General features: G+C 41.7%; 1 protein-coding gene across 8 annotated transcripts in view; it reads right to left on the minus strand.

The window, feature by feature from the left end:
• The window catches only part of PTPRM (protein tyrosine phosphatase receptor type M), a 698,330-nt gene that overhangs the window by 23,900 nt on the left and 649,628 nt on the right, over nt 1-24,802 (minus strand). For all 8 annotated transcript variants that reach the window (XM_026661212.1, XM_026661206.1, XM_026661202.1 and 5 more), the window contains 2 exons: nt 17,299-17,396; nt 3,232-3,348 (listed from right to left, as the gene is read on the minus strand). In XM_026661212.1, the coding sequence (XP_026516997.1) occupies nt 3,232-3,348; nt 17,299-17,396 (215 nt within the window). The remainder of the gene's footprint in view (nt 1-3,231; nt 3,349-17,298; nt 17,397-24,802) is intronic.

The following is a 24,802-nucleotide window of genomic DNA, read 5'->3' on the forward strand; positions in this document are numbered from 1 at the left end:
GTGGGATCCCCAGTTTCTCTATTATTGGGGCAGGAAGAATAAAGTTTGTTACCCTGATTCTGTGAATCAAGGCCAGTGGAACTGTTGTATGACAGAAGGACTGAGTGAGTCCTTCACCATTACCTAAGTAGCACTTGCTTGACAAGGGGCATGGGTTACAAAACCCAGTGAATTGAGAGAGGATGGGGACAGGTATTTGTACCTGATGGTATGGTCCCCCTCTGAGGGTCCGAAACACCAATTGCACCACCTCCTCTCTCCACTGTGGAATGTCAGAGCTAACTTTGATTCCCTTAGGAGTCTAGTTACAGGCTGCTGAGCTGAATTCACTTTGGGCCAATGGTGCACCAGCACTGGGGCTCCCCTACTATACTATGAGCTGAAATCGCTAAGAGCTGAAATCACAAAAGAGCTGATGTTATTAAGAGCTGAGATCACTGAGGCTGTGTTAACTAGTGGGGGAGCCTGAAGCTATATTGCTCAGCAGCTGGCGGAGCAATTTGTGGGGACGACTGGAGGAGCAGCGAGCGGCGTGGAGCCTTGCGGGGCCGGTTGGAGTGGCCCAAGGAACGGCGAGCGGAGCTGTTTGTGGGGACAGCTGGAACGGCTCACAGGTCGGTGAGCGGAGCAGAGCGGAGCAGAGTGGAGTGGAGCGGAGCAGCTTGTAGAGCGGAGCAGTTCGTGGGATGGCAGGAAAGTGGACTGGCTCGTGGTAAAAGCTGCGGCGGAACCCCCACGGAGAAACAGACGGCTGGCCAGCCTCGGATCACGTAAGGTGCCCCTTAACACCCTGCGTGCCCCCCCCCTTTACTCTGGGGCTGCACTGACCAGGGGCAGAGACTTTGGGGGTTGTTGGACTTTTGGGACTTTGGGTGGTTGCTGGACCCCAGAGACTTTGGGGATGTTGGACTTTGGGGACTCTGGGTGATTTTTGGGTTGCTGGATTCAAGAACCAAAGGGAAAGGACACAGCCCAATTTGCTGGGGTGGGTTTTGCTCATGGTTTGTGTTATGAATCCTGTTTGTGGTGTTTTTCCAATTTTATGCTGATGTCGTTTACCTCATGTTATTAAACATTTTCTGCTACACTCAGACTCCGTGCTTGCGAGAGGGGAAGTATTGTCTCTTAGAGGTACCCAGGGGGGTGGTATGTAATTGTCCCAGGTCACTGGGTGGGGGCTCGAGCCGGTTTTGCATTGTGTTATTGAAACAGAACCCCTAGATACAGAACCCGGCCCTTGTTGCTGCCAACTTAGATGGGCAGAAGGGTTACAAATATTTTTCACCTTTTCTTTGAAATCAAAGGGATGAAAAGTCTGTCATATTATAAACTATCCCTAGACTGTTAATAATTTAGGCTTTGCTCCTGAAACACTTACTCAGCTACTTACTGTTACATGCGAGTAGTCCCACTGACTAGTAGTTCCTGAAAAATTACTCATGTGCACAAAGTTAAGCACATATGAAAGTGTTTGCAGGATCAGGGCCTAAGTTTCTTTAAGTTCTAAATTACACAGGAGCAGGATTACAACCACTACACCCTGAAATTAACTGAACTGTCATTTCTTTTTAAAAAATGCAACAATCAACTCCCTCCCCAACAAATAAACCCCTTAGTTTTCTTTTAGGACCATACAGAAAAAATGACCTAACAATAAATAAATAAATAAATAAATGACCTAAAAATAACTAAGTGGGTCAGAAACATTTTATACAATCTAAATTCAGGAAAGAGGATATGGTGGAGGATATGGGTAGCCCTGACTGTTCAGCACAATAAGGAAAACTAAAAAAATAAATAACAGAGGGGGGGAAACAAACATTCCTTTCTGAACCACACAGAAGCTGCATTATCAGCTTATTGAAAAGCTGCCTATTGTTAAAAAACTGATGTCTAAATGAGGTATTTTCAAATGGAGAATTTTTTTTGAAATAAAATAGGATTGTTTATCCCTATCTGTTTCAATTCACATATTCATGAGCTTTTGGTCATGAGTAACTGTAAAATCCTCCATGTCTTTTTTTCCACAGTCCTGACTAAGAAGCAAAAAGCTAACTTCAAAGCATGAGCTTAGAACTTGATGAATAGAAATCACCCAAACCACATCTTCTTCAAAGTCTAACCACCTGCTTCTCATCTGTTTATTAAAAAATATCTAAATAGTAGGAGACATCAGGTTTGAATGAGCCGAGGAAAAAGTATTACTAATATTAGATTCTGTTTGCTGGACTGGTGTATATTTAATGATTAGGCTGAAGAATGTAATAGGAAAAATTCATTGCTCATCTTCCTGAATCTGCCTTTGTCATGCATTGTGAGATCATGGACAAGATGCGCTAACACAAACTGAGATTAGATGATTCAGTAACTTGATGGGAACACCTTTAAAACCTTGGTTTAAAGAAAATTGATGCCACGGCAAATAGGAATACATAACTGAAAATGACTTATTTGATATTCAAGACACACTAGTGAGTGAACAAAAATCATGGAACATTCAGAATGCATGCTAAATCTCAGCATTGAACCATGCTGCTTTTGTCACTGCTTCCGGCACACCCGGTGGTAGTTTTATACGTTGTCTCTCTAGGCTGTAAACCATCTGAAACAACAGCCTGATTTTAATACAGTACCTGTTAATTAAGTGACAACCAAATGAATGGCATTATTCAAATCAACTAAATGATAATACAGTATGCCATTTGTAACTGTGCTTGTAAAGGACCTCCCCCGCATAAAGTCTTGTTAAAAAAATTACTTCATTCTAAAATAATTCTGCTGAAGACCAGGAAATATATTGGACCAGTGGACTACAGTGGTTATAATCATGCTAGACATCTGAATAATAGTAGTATATGAAAAGACTTATTTTTGACACAGACTGGCTTGATTGTGGTGAACAGAAGACAGGAAAACAACATCAATGTCCTGTTTAATTGATGGGTGGGTCAGAGCCCTCTCCTCCTTTAGTGCCCCAAGGGAACGGAATTTCTGCTTCCATTTCAAGTCTGGGCCAGGGCAAGGCAGAAAGGATCTGCATTTAAAGAAAGGGGAAAATCTAATCTTCCATAAGGGAGCACTGGAAGACTACCCAAAAGTAATTTGCTATGAAAAATGGGCTGCCTGTTAGCCAGTGAAATCTAGGATCTTTCCAAAGTGACAAAATTACATGTATTTAACTTGTATGGGAAAACAACATCATATTTAGAAAATACAGTTTTCCAAACTTACCTTTTCTACTGCAAATGTTCGAATCACATATTCAGCCAGGAGCTCTGTTTCTATTAAGGTAACTTTAATGTCTTTATATATCTCTGTGTCATCTGGCCAGTATTTGCAGCATTTGACCTTTTAAAAATACAAAAGAATTTAAGGTTCATATTTTTCAGCATCTGAATCTGTTCTGTACCTTTTGCAGTGATTTACGATATCAAATTCAACCACCCATAAAACAGTGAGGCTGCTTACACAAGGAAATGGTCCGTGTATTTAAAGCAGTAGTGTAGCTGAGGGTAAATGTGGGTAAATGGAGTTTGCCAACTTCTCATTTGGGGAATATAGTTTAGCTTGGTTAATTATCCTACTTCTTCTTCTTCTTTTTTTTTTTTTAAACCACTTCACCACTGATTTAAAGGACATACCTTTTTTAAAAGACAGTTTTGGGGTTCTAGGTGGGAATAATATTCAGTAAAATAAGGCAAATTTCTATGTAGCATGAAGGATGTTTACACTGTGCATAGCTCAGTTACAATAACCATTCATTTCTTGTTCTTTTCAAGTCAGCGAGTATCCAGAGGGAAAAACTACAAATAGAAGCTTGAATAAACTCAAGCTCCTCTGGATTTTTTCTTCCACCTGCAGCTGTTACTTGTTTCAAAAATATCTTGCATTCTTTTAAAATGACAATGCATGCTGCAGACATAAGGGTTTGTCTAATGTTGGAAAGAAAAAGCATCTATTTTCCCAACTTAGAATTAACTTCTCAAAAGAATTGGTCAGAGGTGGTCATATAGCTAACGCACAGGACTGGGAGTCCAGAGATTCTATTCCTGGCTTTAACACTGACTCTCTGTGTGACTCCGAACAATCATTGACTTCAGTGGGCTTTGGGGAATGCATCCCAGTGAAAGGAAAGAGGAGAGACGGCTTGCATGAACTCTGTTCAAGAGTTTCCGGGGTTTGGTGCACCCCAGTTCAGCCTAGCACAATCTGCACAAAGTATGTAAAATTAAAATGTGAAGGGGGGGAAGAATAGCTCAGTGGTTTGAGCATTGGCCTGCTAAACCCAGGGTTGTGAGTTCAATCCTTGAGGGGGCCATTTAGGGATCTGGGGAAAAAATCTGTCTGGGGATTGGTCCTGCTTTGAGCAGGGGGTTGGACTAGATGACCTCCTGAGGTCCCTTCCAACCCTGATATTCTATGATTCTATGATTTTTGTGCTACTCACCTTTCTGAGGGTGGGTGGGGTGAGGAGAGTTGTGTATTGTGATGAAATGGTTACTCACCCTTACTCAACCCTGTAGTTCTTCGAGTTATGTGCTCTGCTCTAGGTGCGTTTGTGCCTCCAGTGCCTTTGATCAGAGGTTTCTCACAGCAGTGTCTGCTCAGCCCGCGCATGCGTGCTAGTCAGCCTCATACCCCATGCCATTGTTATATAGCAGTGTGCGGGCAAACTGCCCTCAGTTCCTTCTCTACTGCAAAGCCCTATTGCAGAGAACTCCGAAGCAGAGGAGAAGGAGGGTGGGTAGTGGAGCACCCATAGGGCACGCATCTCGAAGAACTACAGTTACCGCACAGGTTGAGCAACCATTGTTTCTTCTTCGAGTAGTGTCCCTACAGGTGCGCCACTGTGGGTGATTACCGAGCAGTTCCCCTTTAAGGAGGAGGGAGCTTTGGAGTCAAGTCCAATATGGCAAACAGTAGAGCTGGGCCAAACACAGCATCGAAAGCAGTATCACGAGTTACTGCGTAATGTTCAGCTTACGTACGTATAGAAGCTCAATTAGCAGCTTTACATTTTTCAATAATGGGCACGTTTTCAAGAAATGCCATAGAGGTGGAAATGGACCTTGTATAGTGAGTTCGTATGTCTCAAAATGTTTGCATATTATGAGATTCGTAGCAAGAATTAATGTAGTCGGATACCCACTTGGAAAGTCTTTGATTAGAAGTTGCAGACCCTTTTGAACTATCCGTAGTTTGTAGTGCTGTTCTCGCTACCAACTGGCCCTCTTGGATAATGGTTTGCAATTGCTCTTTTTGCGTATCTGGCAAGTGGTCAATAAAGGCACTGAGTTTGCCGTAGTTCATATAGTCATATTTAGCCATTAGGGCTTGGTAGTTTGACACTCTGAATTGTAAAGTCACAGAGAAGTATGCGTTTCACCCAAACAGGTCGAGCCTCTTACAATCTCTATCATAGGGGGTTGATTTGGTGTGATGTTGCTTTCCTTGTGCGTTAACAGTATCCACTACTATAGAGTTGGGCTGAGGGTGCATGAAAAGAAAGTCTGCCTGCTTGGCGAGCATGTAAAACTTTTTGCCAGCCCTTTTATATATTGGTGGAATAGAGGCTGGTGTCTGGGTGATGACCTTGGCAGGGTCTAAAAGCGCCTCATTGTTTGGGAGAGCAATTCTCAAAGAGGAAGATGTGTGTAGTATGTCCAGCAATTTATGGTTAGAGTCTTTCACCTCTTCTAGAGGAATTTGCAGAGCATCAGAACAATTATAAACGAACACTATCAAATATAAAGTAAATAAGTAAACTGCACCAAACAGGAGCTGCCCCAGGTAAGTGCTCTGCACCTCCTGCCTGTCCCAGCCCTGAGTCTCCTCCGGCACCCCCACCCTGAGTGCCCTCCCGCACCCTAACTCCCTCCCAGACCACGCACCCCCATACTGAGCCACAGGGGTAAGCCAGGGGCACCTCCCCACCACAGTACAGTACTGTACAGTATATAATGCCTTTTGTCTGCCCTCCCAAAATTTCCTTGGAACCTAACCCCTGTATTGACATTAAATCTTATAGGAAAATTGGATTCGTTTAACATAGTTTCACTTAAAGTTGCATTTTTCAGGAACATAACTACAACGTTAAATGTGGAGTTACTGTACTGAAAAATTGTCCCCTTTCTCCAATTTTTTTTTCAATGAGATGGTTGGTGAGGAATATTACACATTAATTAGTTAAATATTTAAATTCTATTCTTCTCTATTCGGGTTCTTATATCACAACCATCACTTTTGTATATGGACATGTTCCAGTAGTGCATTAAATGATAGGACCAGCATCTATTATGTATCTGTTACATATGAAGTTTCTCCCTTCCTTTCACCAAGGGGAAATTAAATATTAATCTTCTAATATATGCAAGTACATAGTTTTGCATAAATATACAATTCTTGACTGGCTGCATACAAAAGTTACTGCAAATTTTACACTGGAAATGAATAGAACAGTAATAAAAATAGGCACTATATTTAGTCTGATTCTTCACTGGAGAAATGTATCAAAATATCTGTTGCCAGCAATGAACACACACCATTTAAAACATTAAAAATAGCTGCATGCAGTTCATAGTGCTGGTACTTCTATTCTACTGTCTATAATACTTTTTTAGAAGATTTTCCAAAAGCCCTGAAGTTAGGAAAAGGGAAGCCATCAGAAACATATTGGGGGTTCATTGTTTATCTACCTGTCTGTTCTATTTGATAATCCAGGCCACTGGTTTTGTTCAAATCCCTGACTCAAACTGAGTGAACCTTTACATTTGTTGTTAGGGAACTATTTGAAATAGCATTTTTCCCCACATGGTGAAGATGTTCTCCTGTGTCCTGTGAAGAGTAAGCACCTCTTCACATTGTCACCAGACTGGTACAGCCTACTGACAGCCCTGTTTCTGACCTTAATTTCCTCTTCCTGCCTGTAGCTTTTTCATGGGTGAAATATGATACACATACACATGTCCAAGGCACGTATGAAAGAGGAAGCAGCTGCAGCAGTGGTCCTAGTCACAACACAACTACTGAGCATCATGTTTCTAACTTTAGCTCAGCTCCTTTCAGATGGGTTCCTGCCATCTCAAAACAGCTAAGGTTAGTAAAATAAACCATTTAAAACATAGATTCACCTAAACTACTTGGGTCTGAAGGAAAACACGCATGTTTCTAACTTGGTGCAGTCTAGAGAGACAAAGTTATTGGACCAACTTCTGTTGGTGAATATAGACAAGCTTTTAAGCTACACAGAGCTCTTCTTCAGGTCACAGGTGCAGTCTAGACAGCCCGGATTATGATTAAGGAATAGGGACATTTAAAAGGACCACTTCTGTGGCAGATTTTGTGATGCACACGTCCCCTTTCTTTTGTCTTAATGGCTGGATTTTGTTTTCTTTTGAATTCTCATTTAAGATGACCCAATGGAACAGTTGTGGTAGGGTTGGGGGATCCTGCACAGAGGTTATGAACTTCAGTACCCCATGCAGCTCTGCCACAGAGAGTAAGGGCTGGTCCACACTACCCGCCTAATTCAGCAGGTAGAGATTGGTCTTCTGGGATCGATTTATCGCGTCTCATCTGGACACGATAGATCGATCCCAGAAGCGCTCCCCCATCGACTGCGGAACTCCTGCTCGCCGAGAGGAGGAAGCGCTGTCGACGGGGGAGCCTGCCTGCGCCGCGTGGACCCGAAGTAGGTACTTTTAGTTCGATATAGGAAACGTCGACTTCAGCTACGCTATTCTCGTAGCTGAAGTTGCGTTTCCTATATCGATCCCCCGCCCCAGTGTGGACCAGCCCTAAGATTAGTTATCCTGATTTACAGCAGTAAGAAGTATAAAAAGTTTTCACAGATGACTTTAGATGGCTTATTTCATTTTACATCCATGAGATTCCATTTAAAATTTTATGTCTATTTTATTATCTTTACTTAGTTCAGGATTAATTTTAAATTAGAATGTATAAACCTGTTCCACATTAACAATAAGCCATGCAGTGCATGGGCAATAGCTAGCTATATGACATCTTGTTAAGGATATTTTAGAATCAAAGCAAATTAGGAAATCTGAATGATCAGTGTTATTTAAACTGCTGAATACTATGAGGTTTATTTCCCTGCCAGTTCACATATCAGTTCTGTAATGTTCCTATTCCAAAGATGAGTGAATTCTGGTCCTTGCTTTTCATGGCCATAGTTTCAGAGCATGTTACTTGCCTAAGGCCATATACACTGTTTCAAAGCAATCAAGCTGAATCACTATTCCATTTCACTGTTTATAAGCCTCCCATATTGTTTGCCATATTTACTAGTGAGCACAACTTGCCATCCTTATCTTTATCATTTAGGCTGTAACTTTACCCCATTTTGCTGTCTTTGAGATGTAAGTAGATGATGATCTGCTTACATATCCCGAAAGCTATTAGTAAAATAAATACATATGTAACAGATGGACAAGTGCACCTGGGGTTTTATGCCCATAGAACTGTCATGACCTCCCTCCAATCACACTTTTACCTTCTAAGGGGAGTACACCTGTATTTTTTGGCAATGTGATTAGAAACAAATGTGGGATAATCTCAAAGCTACCTCTCAATCTTTGTTCTACTTATATGAGCACTGAAAATTGTATTCTCTATCCTGTGGCTGACGTTTATCAGTATTTTACTGGTGCGAAAACCTATTGTAATTGGTGTTTTTATTTTGCTGTGAGAAAACCAATTATAATACATTTAGTATTTATTTTAACTATATATACATATATAGAGAAGGTTTAGGTATATGATAGATAGATAGATAGATAGATAGATCTGTATCATATACCCAAACCTTCTGTTCAACTTGTGCTTTAAAATATGTTCAAAATATTTATACAAAAACCAAAGAAATGTATCCAGATGCAGTAACTAAAGAGGCTCTGTTAAAATTGTTGACCTACACATTTAGGTATTTTTACTAGCAGTATTTTTTATAGTTATGTAAAATCTTTTCTATACTCATTGTAAAGGTATTTACTTCAAACAAATAAAGGTCTTGATGCAGCAAACATTTATGGACCTGATTCCCATTTACACTATCTTCTTGAATGCACTTTACATTAATGTGAAGGGCCTTAGTGTAGATCAGAATCAGGTCCTTCTGTGCTTGCTTAACATTCGGCACATTGAGTAAACATACATAAAGTTTAACACGTGCTTAAATGGTTGCAGGATTGGAGCCAAAATGATTTATTAAAAAATAAAAACAGAATGTTATCTAGTTAACTAAAATCTATATGATGGCCTAGGGCCTCTGGTGCGGTGTGGCTGCTTTGTGCTGCACTGCTGGCATAATCTAGCCATAAAACAGGGTGAGCAGGCCCAGGGAAGATCATTCTATTTCTAATCCAACTTAGAGCTGACAAAAGGGTTCATATGCCACATGCCTTCTCCCCTTTGTTGGTACAACATGAAGAAATTGGTGTGGCTGGATGCCTCTATGTCATTGCTTATCTTGGGGTGATTTTGACCCTTGTGGCCATAAAAGGTTTATGCAAATAAGATTGTTCCTAGAGAAACTGGTCGAGCACAAAGCAGCATCATAAGGAAGGATGGTCCAATGGACCATTACATTTATGGATTGTGGTCCATTGGAAAGAGGAAGGATGGTCTAGAGGTTAGACCAGGGGTAGGCAACCTATGGCACGTGTGCCAAAGGGTGGCACGCAAGCTGGTTTTCAGTGGCACTCACACTGCCCAGGTCCTGGCCACCGGTGCAGGGGGCTCTGAATTTTAATTTAATTTTAAATGAAGCTTCTTAAACATTTTAAAAACCTTATTTACTTTACATACAACAATAGTTTAGTTATATATTATAGACATAGAAAGAGACCTTCTAAAACCGTTAAAATGTATTACTGGCACGCGAAACCTTAAATCAGAGTGAATAAATGAAGACTCGGCACAGCACTTCTGAACGGTTGCCGACCCCTGGGTTAGACCATTAGCCTGGGACTTCAATTCCCTGCTCCACCACAGACTGTGTGGTGTATCCTGTGTGACCTGGGGTGAGTCACTTAGTCTCTCTGGCCCAGATACTCAAAGGTATTTAGGCAATTAACTCCCACTGAAATCAACAGGAATTACATGCCTAAATACCTTTGAGGATCTGGGCCTCAGTTTTCCATCTGAAAAATGAGGACAATAGTACTTCCCTATCTCACAAGGGTGTTATAAAGCTAAATACATTAAAGCTTGTAAGACATGCAGATATTTTACGGTGATGAGGGTCGTATAAGTACACTTCTACCTTGATATAACGCTGTCCTCGGGAGCCAAAAAATCTTACCGCGTTATAGGTGAAACCGCGTTATATTGAACTTGCTTTGATCCACCGGAGTGCGCAGCCCCGCCCCCCCGGAGCACTGCTTTACCATGTTATATCCGAATTCGTGTTATATCGGGTTGCGTTATATCGAGGTAGAGGTGTACCTAAGACAAACAGATGCTCAAGGTAGTGAAAAGATGAGCTTTCAAGCCATCTTTACATCCTTTAACTTTTGCTCTGTGCATGTAGGCTGTATCCAAACATCTGCCCCAACACATTTATCCATATATTTGTGTTTCCTTAAACCACTTGTGTTTACTACTCAAATTGATCTGTCTAAATTGGATTAGTGAGAATTAAGATATTAATCTCAATTGAGGAATATTTTCTACAGCATCCGTTCTACTGCAAACAAGGGAATGCAACAAAACACTGAAAACTGAATTCAACTTTGCTTGAAGTTACACCGGGCAATGTTGTGCACATGTATGCTGCTGCTCTGTTCAATGAGGCACATGTTGTTGATTTGTGGACATCTTTATTAAAGGATTACAAAAGAGTCCTTTTAGTTTCCTGGAGAGTAACAGCCAATTCTTTCCCCTGAGGACTCCTCCCCTGCTAAGCATGATGGAATAAGGCCAACTTGTTATTTCAGGTTATAAGTTTAGAAAGCAGAAATGTGTTTAGACTGCTAGACATATGATGTTATTTCCTGATTTGCCAGATTAACAATGGTTTTAAATTACGAGATTTTATAATTTTTTTGTTTGGCATTCTGTTAAAAAACATATCTGCCATCATGTTCTGTTAAAAACAACTACCACCACCACCGAATATGTATAGAAGTTACCAGGAAAAAATATATTTATGAATAAAATAAACACTAAATAGGGAATTACAATATTTTTAGCCTTAGAACACAGATTAGAGAGGGCCTGGAGACAGGGACTGGATTTAATGCATCTGTTGTTTTTCCCCCATCTCTTTGGTTTCCATCTTCAGAGATAAAAGAAATCTTAGTCACCGATGGTCATTAAAAAATCCATGACACTCCTCATAAGAACAAGTGTATTAACCCCAATATCCAGAACTAATTCCAACCTGTGTAATTATAAATCTTATTAAATTTCCCTGCAGTTTCAATTAGATAAAATATTCTACACTTTACCCTAAATATTAATGTAGAATTTTGTGTGCTGTTAAACAGTTACTGTGTTTCACCCCAGCAGTGGCTGCACTTCAGTAGTGGGTTAAATGAATCCCACATATAGTTTGCATATACTATGTGGTAAGTATTAAAAGTGCTTTGGGAACCTTTTGCATGTGAAATGCAATATTAATGCAATATTATGGAGGCTTTATGGTTAGAGTTCTATTCAATTGTGGACTATAAATTCCTGTTTTACTCTAAAAGTGGGTGGCTAATTGCTGTGAAATTTCACACATGGTTAGTTTTATGCCCACTGAATCTTACATGTAGTTTGTGTCTGGTTTCTCATTATACATTTATAATACAATGTCTTTGGAATTGGGATCTGGCTAATATTTGTCCTTGGCAGTCCTACTTTTCACTGTTGACTGATATCTTTTATGAACCAATGTCTGTCTAAACAAGAAATGGTAAATATGTGGATTATGGACTTGGGATGATTTTTAACCATTATTCACATTATAATTAAAAATGTTTTTGCTGTGCACCCAAGCTTGATTGATGAGTGCCAAGTGCATGGATACTTGATTGATGGGGGCTGGGATACATAAAATCTTCTCTAATAGGAACCACCCTTTCCTGTCAGATTTTACCCTACAATAGTTTCTTGGGCAGCCACTGGTTAAGAAGGGCTCACGTGTAGCTGCTGGCAGGTAAAATCTTCTACCTTCATACAGGTCTGCCTAGCCTCACCCATGTACCCACTCTTACTTACACTTTGAAACACCCAAGGATATTAATACCCCAAACACATATCTGTGAAATAGTTAAGATTGCTACACACATAACATACCCAAGACAAATCCATAACAGCAAGGAAATGAAAAGTTAAAACACCTAACTGCACATACTCCCTACTCCTCCCTCCATACCCTACTATTACCACAACTACCACACAACACAGACCATGTAGTGCAACCTTAACTCTGCGCTCACAAGGACGCCAGCCTTTCATCATCACTTTTAATTGCCATTCTGCAAACACTAAACTGCTGTGTCCCAGTACAACCAACTACTACACCAAACAACCACGGCTACTATTGTTGGGGGAAAATAATCCAATAAAGGAGTCTGTGCATATGTGTGGAAGAGGGGCAGAATTAAAGTTGCAATGCATAGTCTGTTGTATACAGTAGCTGTGGTAAAGTTAAGGTGTGCATGAAGGAGTAGAGGGTTACTGGCTTAACTATTCATTTCCTTGCTCTGTGTGTTTGTCTCAGGTATGTTACATTATTGCAACCCTGCTTGCTTCCAAACTAATTTTTGTGTACTGTATATTAATATTGTCAGAACTTGCTGTTTTTAGTTCTTGATAATAACAGTGACACTATAATTAATTATTATGCTTCTAATATGATGCTTCTGCTTTGGTTTTATTTTGCATAATTATTTCTGCTGCCACCTGTTGGTAAATATTTTATGATACTAAAATAATGATAGAAAAACATGAGGACTAGCAGTGAATTTATATATCAGCTGCTTCTGTTGGGTTTCATCATTGCTTTCATCATTTATTTATTTCCAAACTCCTCCATCAAGCAAAAGGGTGTGGAAAGTGACTCCTGAAAGAATCTAATGTAAATTGATGTGACAAGCCAAATTGGATGCCCACCAAAAAATCAGTAACAGTTCAATGAGTGAAAAGGAGGATATTACAAGAAACTGATACAGGTACATGAGCAGAACTCACCAGCTTTCCAAACCTTCACCATAAAGCTTTTGGGAAGGAAGTGATGTTTCAAGGTGTGAGATTCTATACAGGTCTCCAACAAGAATCAGAAGGGGACTTTGGCCAATATGATTCTCACGTAAGGGCCTAATCCAACTCCCACTGAAGTTAGTGAAAAGGCTCCCATTGACTTCAATGGGAGGATCAAGCTTTACATGCAGTCTCTGAGAACTGACAATGATGATTTGTTGTCTATGTTTGCCAATCATCACATTTTTTATTGGATAAACATACCAGTTTCTAGAAGAAAAATCCCCATGTTAAGCTAACTCCAACTCAGAAAAATAACTTAAACAATTTAGTAGTTACACAGTTTAAACACAGAAAATTAGAGGTCTCTCAGATTAGCCTACTATTTTGGAATAGCTTTGTCTCACTGGAGCATTTTTATGAGGTCTTGGCTTTATTTTTTACCCCCTAGTCAGTGGCTTGGAAAATTTTGATTCTGGCCCTAAAACTGTCTGCATCTTATTCCTTAAGCGGAGTGTCATTTCTTTTATGCAAAACTTCATTTTAAATGGAAAATCTGGCCAATACCAACCTAATGAGGAAACAGACTTTTTATACATGCTATTAAAGAACCTGTAGTTTTTTTGGTCGAGGCTCTCACATCTGCTTCAACCTCTCTTTGCCTCAAAGCACTTCATCACCTGTTATCAGAGAACTGTTCATGGCAACTCAACAATGATTTTCCTAAATGATTGTGAGCCCTCATTTAGATTTTTAATAAACAGTCACATTCTAATGAGGTCTTCATAAAACTGACTAAATATGTTTAGAAATCATTAGCTTAAATGACCAGTGCAAAAGTCTCCTTTGGGAGCCCTGCAGATTTTGTGATAAGACTTCTGGCAGATGGATTGATATAACAACACAAGTGAGTTTTGAGTCTCCACACAAACAATGCAAATGTGAGTGACTGGGTAACAGGCTACTAGATAAAGAGCTAAATGTCCCTCAAGTAGGTTCATTAAAGAGGGAAAACAATCAAAACACATTTCTGTGCCATTTAAATACCAGGTGCACAGCAGTCTGCAGGTGCCAGAAAAACTGACAAGGGTCCCTTGCTGGAACACACAAGAGCTTAAAGGGATGCACGGTTCTGACAAGTGTGTCTCAAATAATGACAGGTATTGGCAGATGTACCCAGACCCTGCTGGAGGGGAATGCAGGGAATGAGTCATCTGCAGCAGGTGCTTGCATTAGGGAAAGCCTCATGGTGGCTCCTCCACCAGCAATTAAAACAGCCCTGATGCATAATGCTCCAGGGCAAAAAGCAAGTGCCTAGTACTGATTTAATGACTATCCAGCCAGTCTTGGTAAACAAATACACATACACCCTCTTAGTGATTAATTCATGAAGGATGCACATTATGTGAGGAACATGTTAAATAGGTGTTCTTCTTTCCTTAAAAATAAGGTACTTTCCCTTGCTTTTCAACTTAAATAGGACAAGTGGTCTGTAAACAAATCTGTAAATCTAATACTACCAACCACAACAAAAAAGTAAAACTTCAAAGTCAGGAAAGGTTACTGGGTTTGCCCTCCAGGAATCTGACCTATTGTCAAAACAGAAAATGATGACAACAATTCAAGGACAGAGCCCCATTAAAATCATTAGTAATCAAGGTAGCACAGCCCTTTGTGCTAGGTGTTGAAAGACAGATGGCATGTTTGTAATTTATCTCCTTGGTGATGACAGCCCCATTTTTGGAATGGGGCATGTGCTCACTTATAGGGCAAAGCCCAGGGGCGATTAACTACTGCTCCCTTATCGAGTGGATATATATCTCGGCAAGCTGCAACTTTGTGTCCCAGCTGGACTGTTGTACCGTGGGCCCTGTGGGATTCACATGACGTAGGATGCATGGTGGCACTGCAGCCTGCCTGCCTGCCTTTAGGATTTCTGCTTTTACCTGTGCAGAAACACAATGGGGCCCCTGACAGTAGAAGTAGCTGAGGGGATGTGTTGAGTTAGCAAGGACTGTTGTTGAGGGCTGAAGGATTATGACCAAGATCTTCACTCTCTCCTCTGAGTGAAACCTGATAGTCCACTTGAGTTTATGCTTCAGAAAGTTGATTCTAAGATAACAATATACTGTTTCATTTGATAAGCTGTTTTTGCCTCTAACGGCTTGTCTACATGGGGTCATCCAGGAAAGTTAATACAAATTAACTAAAGGTGTGAATTTGAAGTGGGTTAGTTAAACTGCATTAATCCCCTCTGTGAACGCCCTTGTTCAGAAATTAAGGGGCCTTAATTCAGTTTAGTTTAATTGACTTCCAAAGTGAATTAAACTAAACCAAGTTAAGGCCATCTAACTTCTGAATTAACAGTGTATATACAGGGTTTAATGCAGTTTAATCTACTTCAAATTCACAGGTTTAGTTAATTCGTATTAATTTTCTGGGTGTCTTTATGTAGACAAGCCCTAAGGTGGGGGGAAGGACTGTCTCCTTAAAATATCCCTTCTTGAGGTATAAAGCTCCAACAAATTAAGTATACTTAAGCGTGTACTATTATTACAAATATATTTCTTTCATTTTGGTTTGAATGTAAGTGTAGCTGTCACATTGTTTAAGCCTATATTTGATTCACGGGACTGGATTTGTAAAGTGGCGTCAGCCTAGTCTTTCTTTTTGCCTCTGCAATTAATGGTACCTGTGTTTTTGTAGCTGGTGTTAATTGCAGTCACAAATCCTATCATTTTGATCTCTAAGTACAGTACTGGTACTTGATTTGTGGGCAGTCTGAGGCACCGAGATGTCTAAACGGTAGGATTTAAACTAACAATTAACCATAGACTCAAAATACAGGTACAATAAACTGAGAATGTAAAACTGAACTTGCAAACAAGAGGCTAGATCTGACAATCTGATGCATAATACCTAAAAATTGATCTCCCTATAATACAAACATTTTTCAGCAGAAAATGTCAACCACCCCATTACCAAGAAATTAAAAACATGCATCAAAACCATTTTGGCTCACACCAGAATACATGTACTGTTTCCGCATACTTCAGCAGTTAATGAAAATGCTGGACTTAGAGTAGCCAATGTTTCTGTTGATTTCAGCTAGGATTTTCAATGAGACATAGGGGACTTAGGTGCTCTACTCTTATTGAATTTCCCTTAGAAAATCCTAGCTAAGATTTGATGCTAGCGCAGAGACCCAGTAGTAAAATAAAATGGTCCATTATTGGTGTGTTTTAAAAAAAGAGTGCCTCTTTTGAATACCTGCTGAAAATCATATTAGCAGCAAAGACATGACCAGGAGATAGGGTTGCCAACATTGTAATATTTAAAAATTGGATAGTCCAGCAGGAGTATAGGTTCCTCCCCCATCCCACCTCTTCCCCTGAGACCCCTCCTTTTCCCCCTAGACCCCACTCCTGGTCAGCACACTGATTCTATTTTCTGATTTCAGTGCACTTGTGAGTTAGGCTAATTGTTCCATTTACAGCGCACAGGGTAAAACAGCGTCATCTTATTATTCCCACATCCGAGCAAATTTAAATCCTGTCTGTGCTGAGCCACTCCTAGAAACTCAAGTAAGCACAGGACTATAACCTGGACATGCAATTTGATTAAGTTCCTGGTTAAGAAGGTGAGTCATTTTTTACGGGGGGTGGGGAGGGAACAGGGGAATAAAAACACGATGGATTTTATCTAATGTATTGCCGCATAGTTCTGTGCAACATGTGCAGTCTCAAAATTTAATCTCTTGTCTGAACAACCAGTTCCAGAATTAATCTGAAAGAAGACTATGTAAGTTGCCTCAGAAGGGTTTCCTTGATGCTTATTGTAATTATTAATAATTAGATGCACATAAAGTTATAATACTTTGCCTCTGTTGGCCAAATGTTATCAAATATTATCAAAGCCAAGCCTTCAAGCCATTTTAAAAATAATTAACGATACACCTTTTAGTAGAAGAAGCGGTAAATATTTTATGTGCTATAGTCTGTGTACAAGCATCTTGTGGGTCTGTTATTTAATATCCAAAAGTAAACATCTCAAAAGTCTTTCATCATTTTAAGTACAAAAATTACTTACCCTTCCTACTTCCACTAGATTTGTTACCATGATTATGCTGGCTGTGTTCTCATGCCACACCATTCTCCAGAAGTCATATATCGTCTCCTGCATTGGTCCTGAAATAATATATCAAAGGAAAGGTTATTTTCTGAAAGTCTTGGAATTGGAAGCTTATCTCCAGGGAATTTTGAGAGACTGTTTTTATCTGTACATATCAGTATTGTCATATTTTTCATTTAGGGTTGAATTTCTCTCACTATCCAGCCCACCAGCATTTAAGTTATTCCTCCTCCCCCCCCCCCGAAATAGTGCTGTGAAAGAAAGTTAGTTCTCCAACATTTAGATATTTATCACCATAATACCCAGAAGTGGCATTAGACAAATGGATAACATTACTCTTTCTGGTAACAATTTGATGATATTCTGGGGAAAAGTATATATGGAATAAAATGAGCCTCAATGGATTATATGGCCTTTTCTGGTTTCAAATATTTTTCTTAGTGTTCACTATCAAATTAGTCCAACACCTAAATTGTACTTTCTGAAGTGAAGCAGAGGTTATAGTTTTTTTGAGTTGCAGTATATCATTTTTAAAATAGTGGGGGAAATGGTAAAGATCCTTGGCATGACATGACAACAGTCTATTCTGCCGCATTTATTCTGAGGAATGACCTTGAAAAATCAGTGTGCTTTAAAATTCAAAACCCTGTACACTCAGGTCTTGGAGCATTGTGCTAAAAGTGGAGAGTCAATCCACTGTAGTACAGTATTGTAAATAGCAATGACAGAAATGTAAAATTGCCAGAACACCCACGTCACTAATTTCATTTACTTCTACATCTTTTCTGTTACACATGGTATTCATCCCAACTTTTGGATCTCAAACCACTTCAAGGCAAAGAGAATAAACAGTTATAAAATACTGTCAATTACTAAAAATCTAGCATCCACAGTGAATCATCTACTGAACCTCTATACTGCAGTAAGCAATTAGTTGCTTATTCAGGAGAGTGCCATTAGTCTATTCATTAAGAGACAAATAGACAAATTTATCCACCTTACCTCTCCAAAAAGAGAGAGATCTACATGCTTGAAGCATTAATAAAGCCCTTGATTTATTTATTTAATTTTCAATTAAATTAAAGGGTTGTGTCCAGGTGATAAGTTTTGACAGTGTGAGGCTTCTTTGGAAAGTTGTCATTCTTACTCTCGGAATTTGAACATTATATTTATAAAATAATAATAATTTTACAGCAATTGAAATACCACTTAATCACACCTCAATGGACTAGCTATAGCAGGGGCGGGCAAACTACGGCCTGGGGGCCACATCCAGCCCTCCAGCTGGTTTAAACTGGCCCTCGAACTCCTGTTAGGGAGTGGGATCTGGGGTTTGCTCTGCTCCTGCGCTCCAGCTGGGGAACGGGATCCAAAGCCACTCCACGTGTGCGTGCCAAGGTTCCTGGAAGCAGCAGCATGTCTCCCCTCTGACTCCTACGCTTAGGGGCAGCCAGGGGGTTGCGCGCACTGCCCCTGCCCCAAGCGCCATCCCTGCAGCTCCCATTGGCTGGGAACTGCGGCTAATGGGAGCTGCAGAGGCGGTGCCTGTGGATTGGGCAGCTAACAGAGCCACCTGGCCACACCTCTGCATAGGAGCCGGAGGGGGGACATGCTGCTGGTTCCAGGAGCTGCTTCATGTAAGCGCCACCCGGAGCCTGCATCCCTGACCCTCTCCCGAACTCCAACCCCCTGCCCCAGCCTAGAGCCCCCTCCTGCACCCTGAACTCCTCATTTCTGGCCCCACTCCAGAGCCCGCACCCCCAGCCAGAGCCCTCACCCCCCTGTGCCCCTGCCCCAGCCCTGATCCCCCTCCTGCCCTCTGAACCCCTTGGTTCCAGCCTGGAGCTCCCTCCTACACCCCAAATCCCTCATCCCCAGCCTCACCCCAGAGCCTGCACCTCCAGCTGAAGCCTTTCCCCTCCCCCCCACGCACCCAACCCCCTGTCCCAGCCCGGAGCCCTCTCCCACACCCTGAACTCCTCATTTCTGGCCCCACCCCAACGCCCGCACCCCCACCCCAGAGCCCGCACCACCTCCTGCACCCCAACCCCAATTTTGTGAGCATTCATGGCCCACCATACAATTTTCATATCAAGATGTGGCCCTTGGGCCAAAAAGTTTGCCCACCCCTGAGCTAGAGTGCAATGTTTTACAAAGACAATGTCAACTTAAAAACCACACTTCTCGGTGTAATGTTTTTAAAATTTAATTTTACATGTGACATTTAAAAGCACTATAATTATTTTCTTTAATACACAGAGATTATTTTAAAAAAATGTTTCCTACTTCTCTGCACCTTGTCTGCTTTGTGCATTTGACAGCACTTTGTGTATAGTCAGTTTCACTGTTTTCCCTAGGGGCAGTCAGTTTTCCCTTTACTTGTGTAGGTGTTTCACATAACATTACAGGAGAAAAAGGCATTTAAAATAATCGGAAAATGTGATTGTAAGAGCAAGAAAGTTTTGAGGCAGGTGTAGCACCTGAATCTATTTACTTCTACTTCAGTTTTTGAACTGTGCTAGATTCCAAGCTGATGGTGTGACTTAAAAACTCAAGTCCATTTTTTAATTTAAAATGCAGAACATCTGATACTTTTGAGAAATACTGTGTTCTCAAACATGACAAGTTGAAATTATTCCTCAGCATTTGGAATCCTGAAGCTGAATATCTCACCTCATAAGTATCCTGTATATATTATTCAAGATTGATCTGTGCTCCATTTTCTTATGTTCCATTGATCGTGTACATTACGGGTGAATTTGTGGTTTGTTTTATTTTTGTATTTTTATGTAATGTAAGATTCAATATAGCTTTTTAGACAAAAAAAAGTCAGAACATAATGGGACCGATCCCAGGCTCCATTAAGTTGCTTTGTATTGCTGGAAAGGTGGAAAGTGACCTTGCAGCTTCCCTAATGGGGCAACTAAGAATATCCAAGGGACCAGGGAGGGGGTTGGACTGGTGAGTGATGTGCTCTGCAATTGTTTCAATGAGTGTAAATTAGAGCAGCCCTGTGGTTGCTGTAATATATGTCATGGGCCAATTCAGTCTCTCCACCCCAAGCTCAGGATCGGAGGAGGCATAAAGGTAACTCAGAGCAACTTTTGCCTCCCTCATCTCTGTCAGCTATGCCGAGCATGAATTCAATACACTTGAGGACTGAGCCCAATGTCATTAGTGCCTATGACCTTAGTGTAACTGAGGCCAGCCAGCGAGCCAGCCAGCTTTTGGTTTCTTTTCCCTATTCATTAGAATTCCTGTTTATTTAGAAGATTTAATCCCCACTTCAAAGGAAAATGCAATGCAGTTTTAATTATGGAATCCTGCTAGGGTGCCCCCATAACATGAAGCGCATTGTGACATGATACAAAACAAATCTAGCCCTAGTTCCAAATACACCTCTACCCCGATATAACGCGACCCGATATAACACGAATTCGGATATAACGCGGTAAAGCAGCGCTCTGGGGGGGCGGGGCTGCGCACTCCGGTGGATCAAAGCAAGTTTGATATAATGCGGTTTCACTTATAACGTGGTGAGATTTTTTGGCTCCCGAGGACAGCGTTATATCGGGGTAGAGGTGTATCTTTAATTCATCAACTGTCCACGTGATTTTTTACCCTTTCTTCCAAGGGATATATCCAACATCTTAGCTGGGTGACTTGTAATTCATTGTTAGAGGCAAGGTCTAGTTGTTTGAGTATAGCACAATGGTCCAAGAATTTATGAGCTTTAATCCTGACCTGACACTAACCAGTGGTGACAGACCCAGGGGTGGGAAAGGACATGGGGCTAGAGCTCCTGCAATGACAATGTTGTGGGGACTCACCCTCATGTAAATTTGTGTATGCCTGGAGGAAGGTGGAGGCAAGAGCAGGACCCAGAGGGTCTGGAGTGGTTCCTGCAGGGCCCAGAATTGGGCCAGGAAAAGTGAGCAGGAAGCCAGAGGGGCTGGAATGGGCCCAGGAGCAGATAGGAACTCCTGGAACTCTCCTTCCTAGCCTGGACTCAGCTCCACCCCCCTAAGTCTCAGTACCTCCCCCCACTCCTCTTTCTGTCCCTCTGTCCTTACACTCCCATGCCCCCTAACAGCAGCGGTCTCTGTGCCTTCAGTGTGTCACTTAACCTTTCCATCTTTCTGCTCCTAATTTTTAAAATGGATATATACATTGCAGGGTACGTCTAGGCTGCTATGTAAGTCCAGGATTCAAACTCAGGCTCAAGCCTAACCCACACTTCTGTCTACACACAAACTGTGCTGACCCAGGGTTCCATGACCCCACATCAGCGGAGGGTCCGAGCCTGAGCCAAGCTAAGACCCAGGGTTCAAGAGAACTGCTTTGCAGTGTACACATAGCGTCTCTAGACTTGTGGTCTGGGAGTCTACCAAAAGTATTGCACAATTCCATGGGCGGATTTTCTTTGCTCTGTGAACAGTTAAGTTTGGTGGACAGTTAAGTTTTCCCACACTGCACCATGAACAAAGGGCTAGAGTGGCCACATTTTGGGAGGATCCTAGGAAGCCTGGGATATGGGGGTTGGAACTGGGCCTGCATAATGCACTATAGGTGCAGGAACCCCAGGGTTGGGACCCCCACTTCACCAGTTCCTAACCTGGGATTACAAATGAGGGCAGATGCTCAAGCCCTAGGTTAATAAACCCAGGGTCTGCTAACTCAAGTTCTACTAGGCCTGGGATTACATTGCAGTGTAGACATGCCCTAAGACACAACAACAATGGGGACTAGCTGGGAGAAGGTGAGTAGGGAGTATTGGGCATATTATATCAGATATTAGTTAGTACTGATCTCATCTGACCCCCTCTCCTGGCCTTGGCTCCCCAAGAAGGGGTAGCAATGGGAAGCTGTAATCGGTAGAGCTAGTTGGGAATTTTCCATCAAAATGTTTTATCTGTGGGAAAATATAGTTCCTGGAAAATCAAAAATTTTCAAAGGAAAATTTTGATTTTGTTGAAATTTTTCAATTTTTTGTTGGAAAATGGCATCAAAACTTGTTCTGGGTCAGTTTGTTGAACCTTGGGACAAACCACTGCGTTGAACCATGAATTATGTGACCCTGGTGCATCCTGGGACACTTTGGCTGGCCTACAGAAGAGAATGCTACGTAAGATCCCTGACCTACGAATTCCATGAAACTCCACAGCAGCTCAATGTGGAATCGAGCCAGAATGAAACATTTCAATTCAGGAATGCTGAAACCTTTTGTTTTAAGTGCCAATGTCAAAAAGAAATGTTTCAACATTTCCAAAATAATTTTTTTTTGAAATTTCCATTCTATGAAAATCATAGGATATCAGGATCAGAAGGGACCTCAGGAGATCATCTAGTCCAACCCCCTGCTCAAAGCAGGACCAATTCCCAACTAAATCATCCCAGTCAGGGCTTTGTCAAGCCTGACCGTAAAAACTTCTAAGGAAGGAGATTCCACCACCTCCTTAGGTAACCCATTCCAGTGCTTCACCACCCTCCTAGTAAAAAAGTTTTTCCTAATATCCAACCTAAACCTCCCCACTGCAACTTGAGACCATTACTCTTTGTTCTGTCATCTGGTACCACTAAGAACAGTCTAGATCCATCCTCTTTGGAACCCCCTTTCTGGTAGTTGAAAGCAGCTATCAAATCCCCCCTCATTCTTCTCTTCTGCAGACTAAACAATCCCAGTTCCTTCAGCCTCTCCTTGTAAGTCATGTGCTCCAGCCCCCTAATCATTTTTGTTGCCCTCTGCTGGACTCTTTCCAATTTTTCCACATCCTTCTTGTAGTGTGGGGCCCAAAACTGGACACAGTACTCCAGATGAGGCCTCACCAATATCGAATAGAGGGGAATGATCACGTCCCTCGATCTGCTGGCAATGCCCCTACTTATACAGCCCAAAATGCTGTTAGCCTTCTTGGCAACAAGGGCACACTGTCGACTCATATCCAGCTTCTCGTCCACTGTAATCCCTAGGTCCTTTTCTGCAGAACTGCTTCCTAGCCATTCGGTCTCTAGTCTGTAACAGTGAATGGGATTCTTCCGTCCTAAGTGCAGGACTCTGCACTTGTCCTTGTTGAACCTCATCAGGTTTCTTTTGGCCCAATCCTCTAATTTGTCTAGGTCCCTCTGTATCCTATCCCTACCCTCCAGCGTGTCTACCACTCCTCCCAGTTTAGTGTCATCCGCAAACTTGCTGAGGGTGCAATCCATCCCATCATCCAGATCATTAATGAAGATGTTGAACAAAACGGGCCCCAGGAAAGACCCCTGGGGCACTCCGCTTCATACCAGCTGCGAACTACACATTGAGCTATTGATCATTACCCGTTGAGCCCGACGATCTAGCCAGCTTTCTATCCACCTTATAGTCCATTCATCCAGCCCATACTTCTTTACCTTGCTGGCAAGAATACTGTGGGAGACCTAATCAGAGCTTTGCTAAAGTCAAGGAATAACACATCCACTGCTTTCCCCTCATCCACAGACCCAGTTATCTCCTCATAGAAGGCAATTAGGTTAGTCAGGCATGACTTGCCCTTGGCGAATCCATGCTGACTGTTCCTGATCACTTTCCTCTCCTCTAAGTGCTTCAGAACTGATTCCTTGACGACCTGCTCCATGATTTTTCCAGGTACTGAGGTGAGGCTAACTGGCCTGTAGTTCCCCGGATCCTCCTTCTTCCCTTTTTTAAAGATGGGCACTACATTAGCCTTTTCCCAGTCATCCGGGCCCTCCCCCGATCACCATGAGTTTTCAAAGATAATGGCCAATGGCTCTGCAATCACATCCGCCAACTCCTTTAGCACCCTCGGATGCAGCGCATTCGGCCCCATGGATTTGTGCTCATCCAGCTTTTCTAAATAGTCCCGAACCACTTCTTTCTCCATAGAGGGCTGGTCACCTCCTCCCCATGCTGTGCTGTCCAGTGCAGCAGTCTGGGAGCTGACCTTGTTCGTGAAGACAGAGGCAAAAAAATCATTGAGTACATTAGCTTTTTCCACATCCTCTGTCACTAGGTTGCCTCCCTCATTCAGTAAGGGGCCCACACTTTCCTTGACTTTCTTCTTGTTGCTAACATACCTGAAGAAACCCTTCTTGTTACTCTTAACATCTCTTGCTAGCTGCAACTCCAAGTGTGATTTGGCCTTCCTGATTTCACTCCTGCATGCCTGAGCAATATTTTTTATACTCCTCCCTGGTCATTTGTCCAATCTTCCACTTCTTGTAAGCTTCTTTTTTGTGTTTAAGATCAGCAAGGATTTCACTATTAAGCCAAGCTGGTCGCCTGCCATATTTACTATTCTTTCTACACATCGGGATGGTTTGTTCCTGCAACCTCAATAAGGATTCTTTAAAATACAGCCAGCTCTCCTGGACTCCTTTCCCCCCCATCTTATTCTCCCAGGGGATCCTGCCCATCTGTTCCCTGAGGGAGTCAAAGTCTGCTTTTCTGAAGTCCAGGGTC

The sequence above is a fragment of the Terrapene carolina genome, unplaced genomic scaffold (assembly GCF_002925995.2).
Source record: "Terrapene carolina triunguis isolate 2854851 unplaced genomic scaffold, T_m_triunguis-2.0 Scaffold58, whole genome shotgun sequence".
Taxonomy (NCBI): Eukaryota; Metazoa; Chordata; order Testudines; family Emydidae; genus Terrapene; species Terrapene triunguis.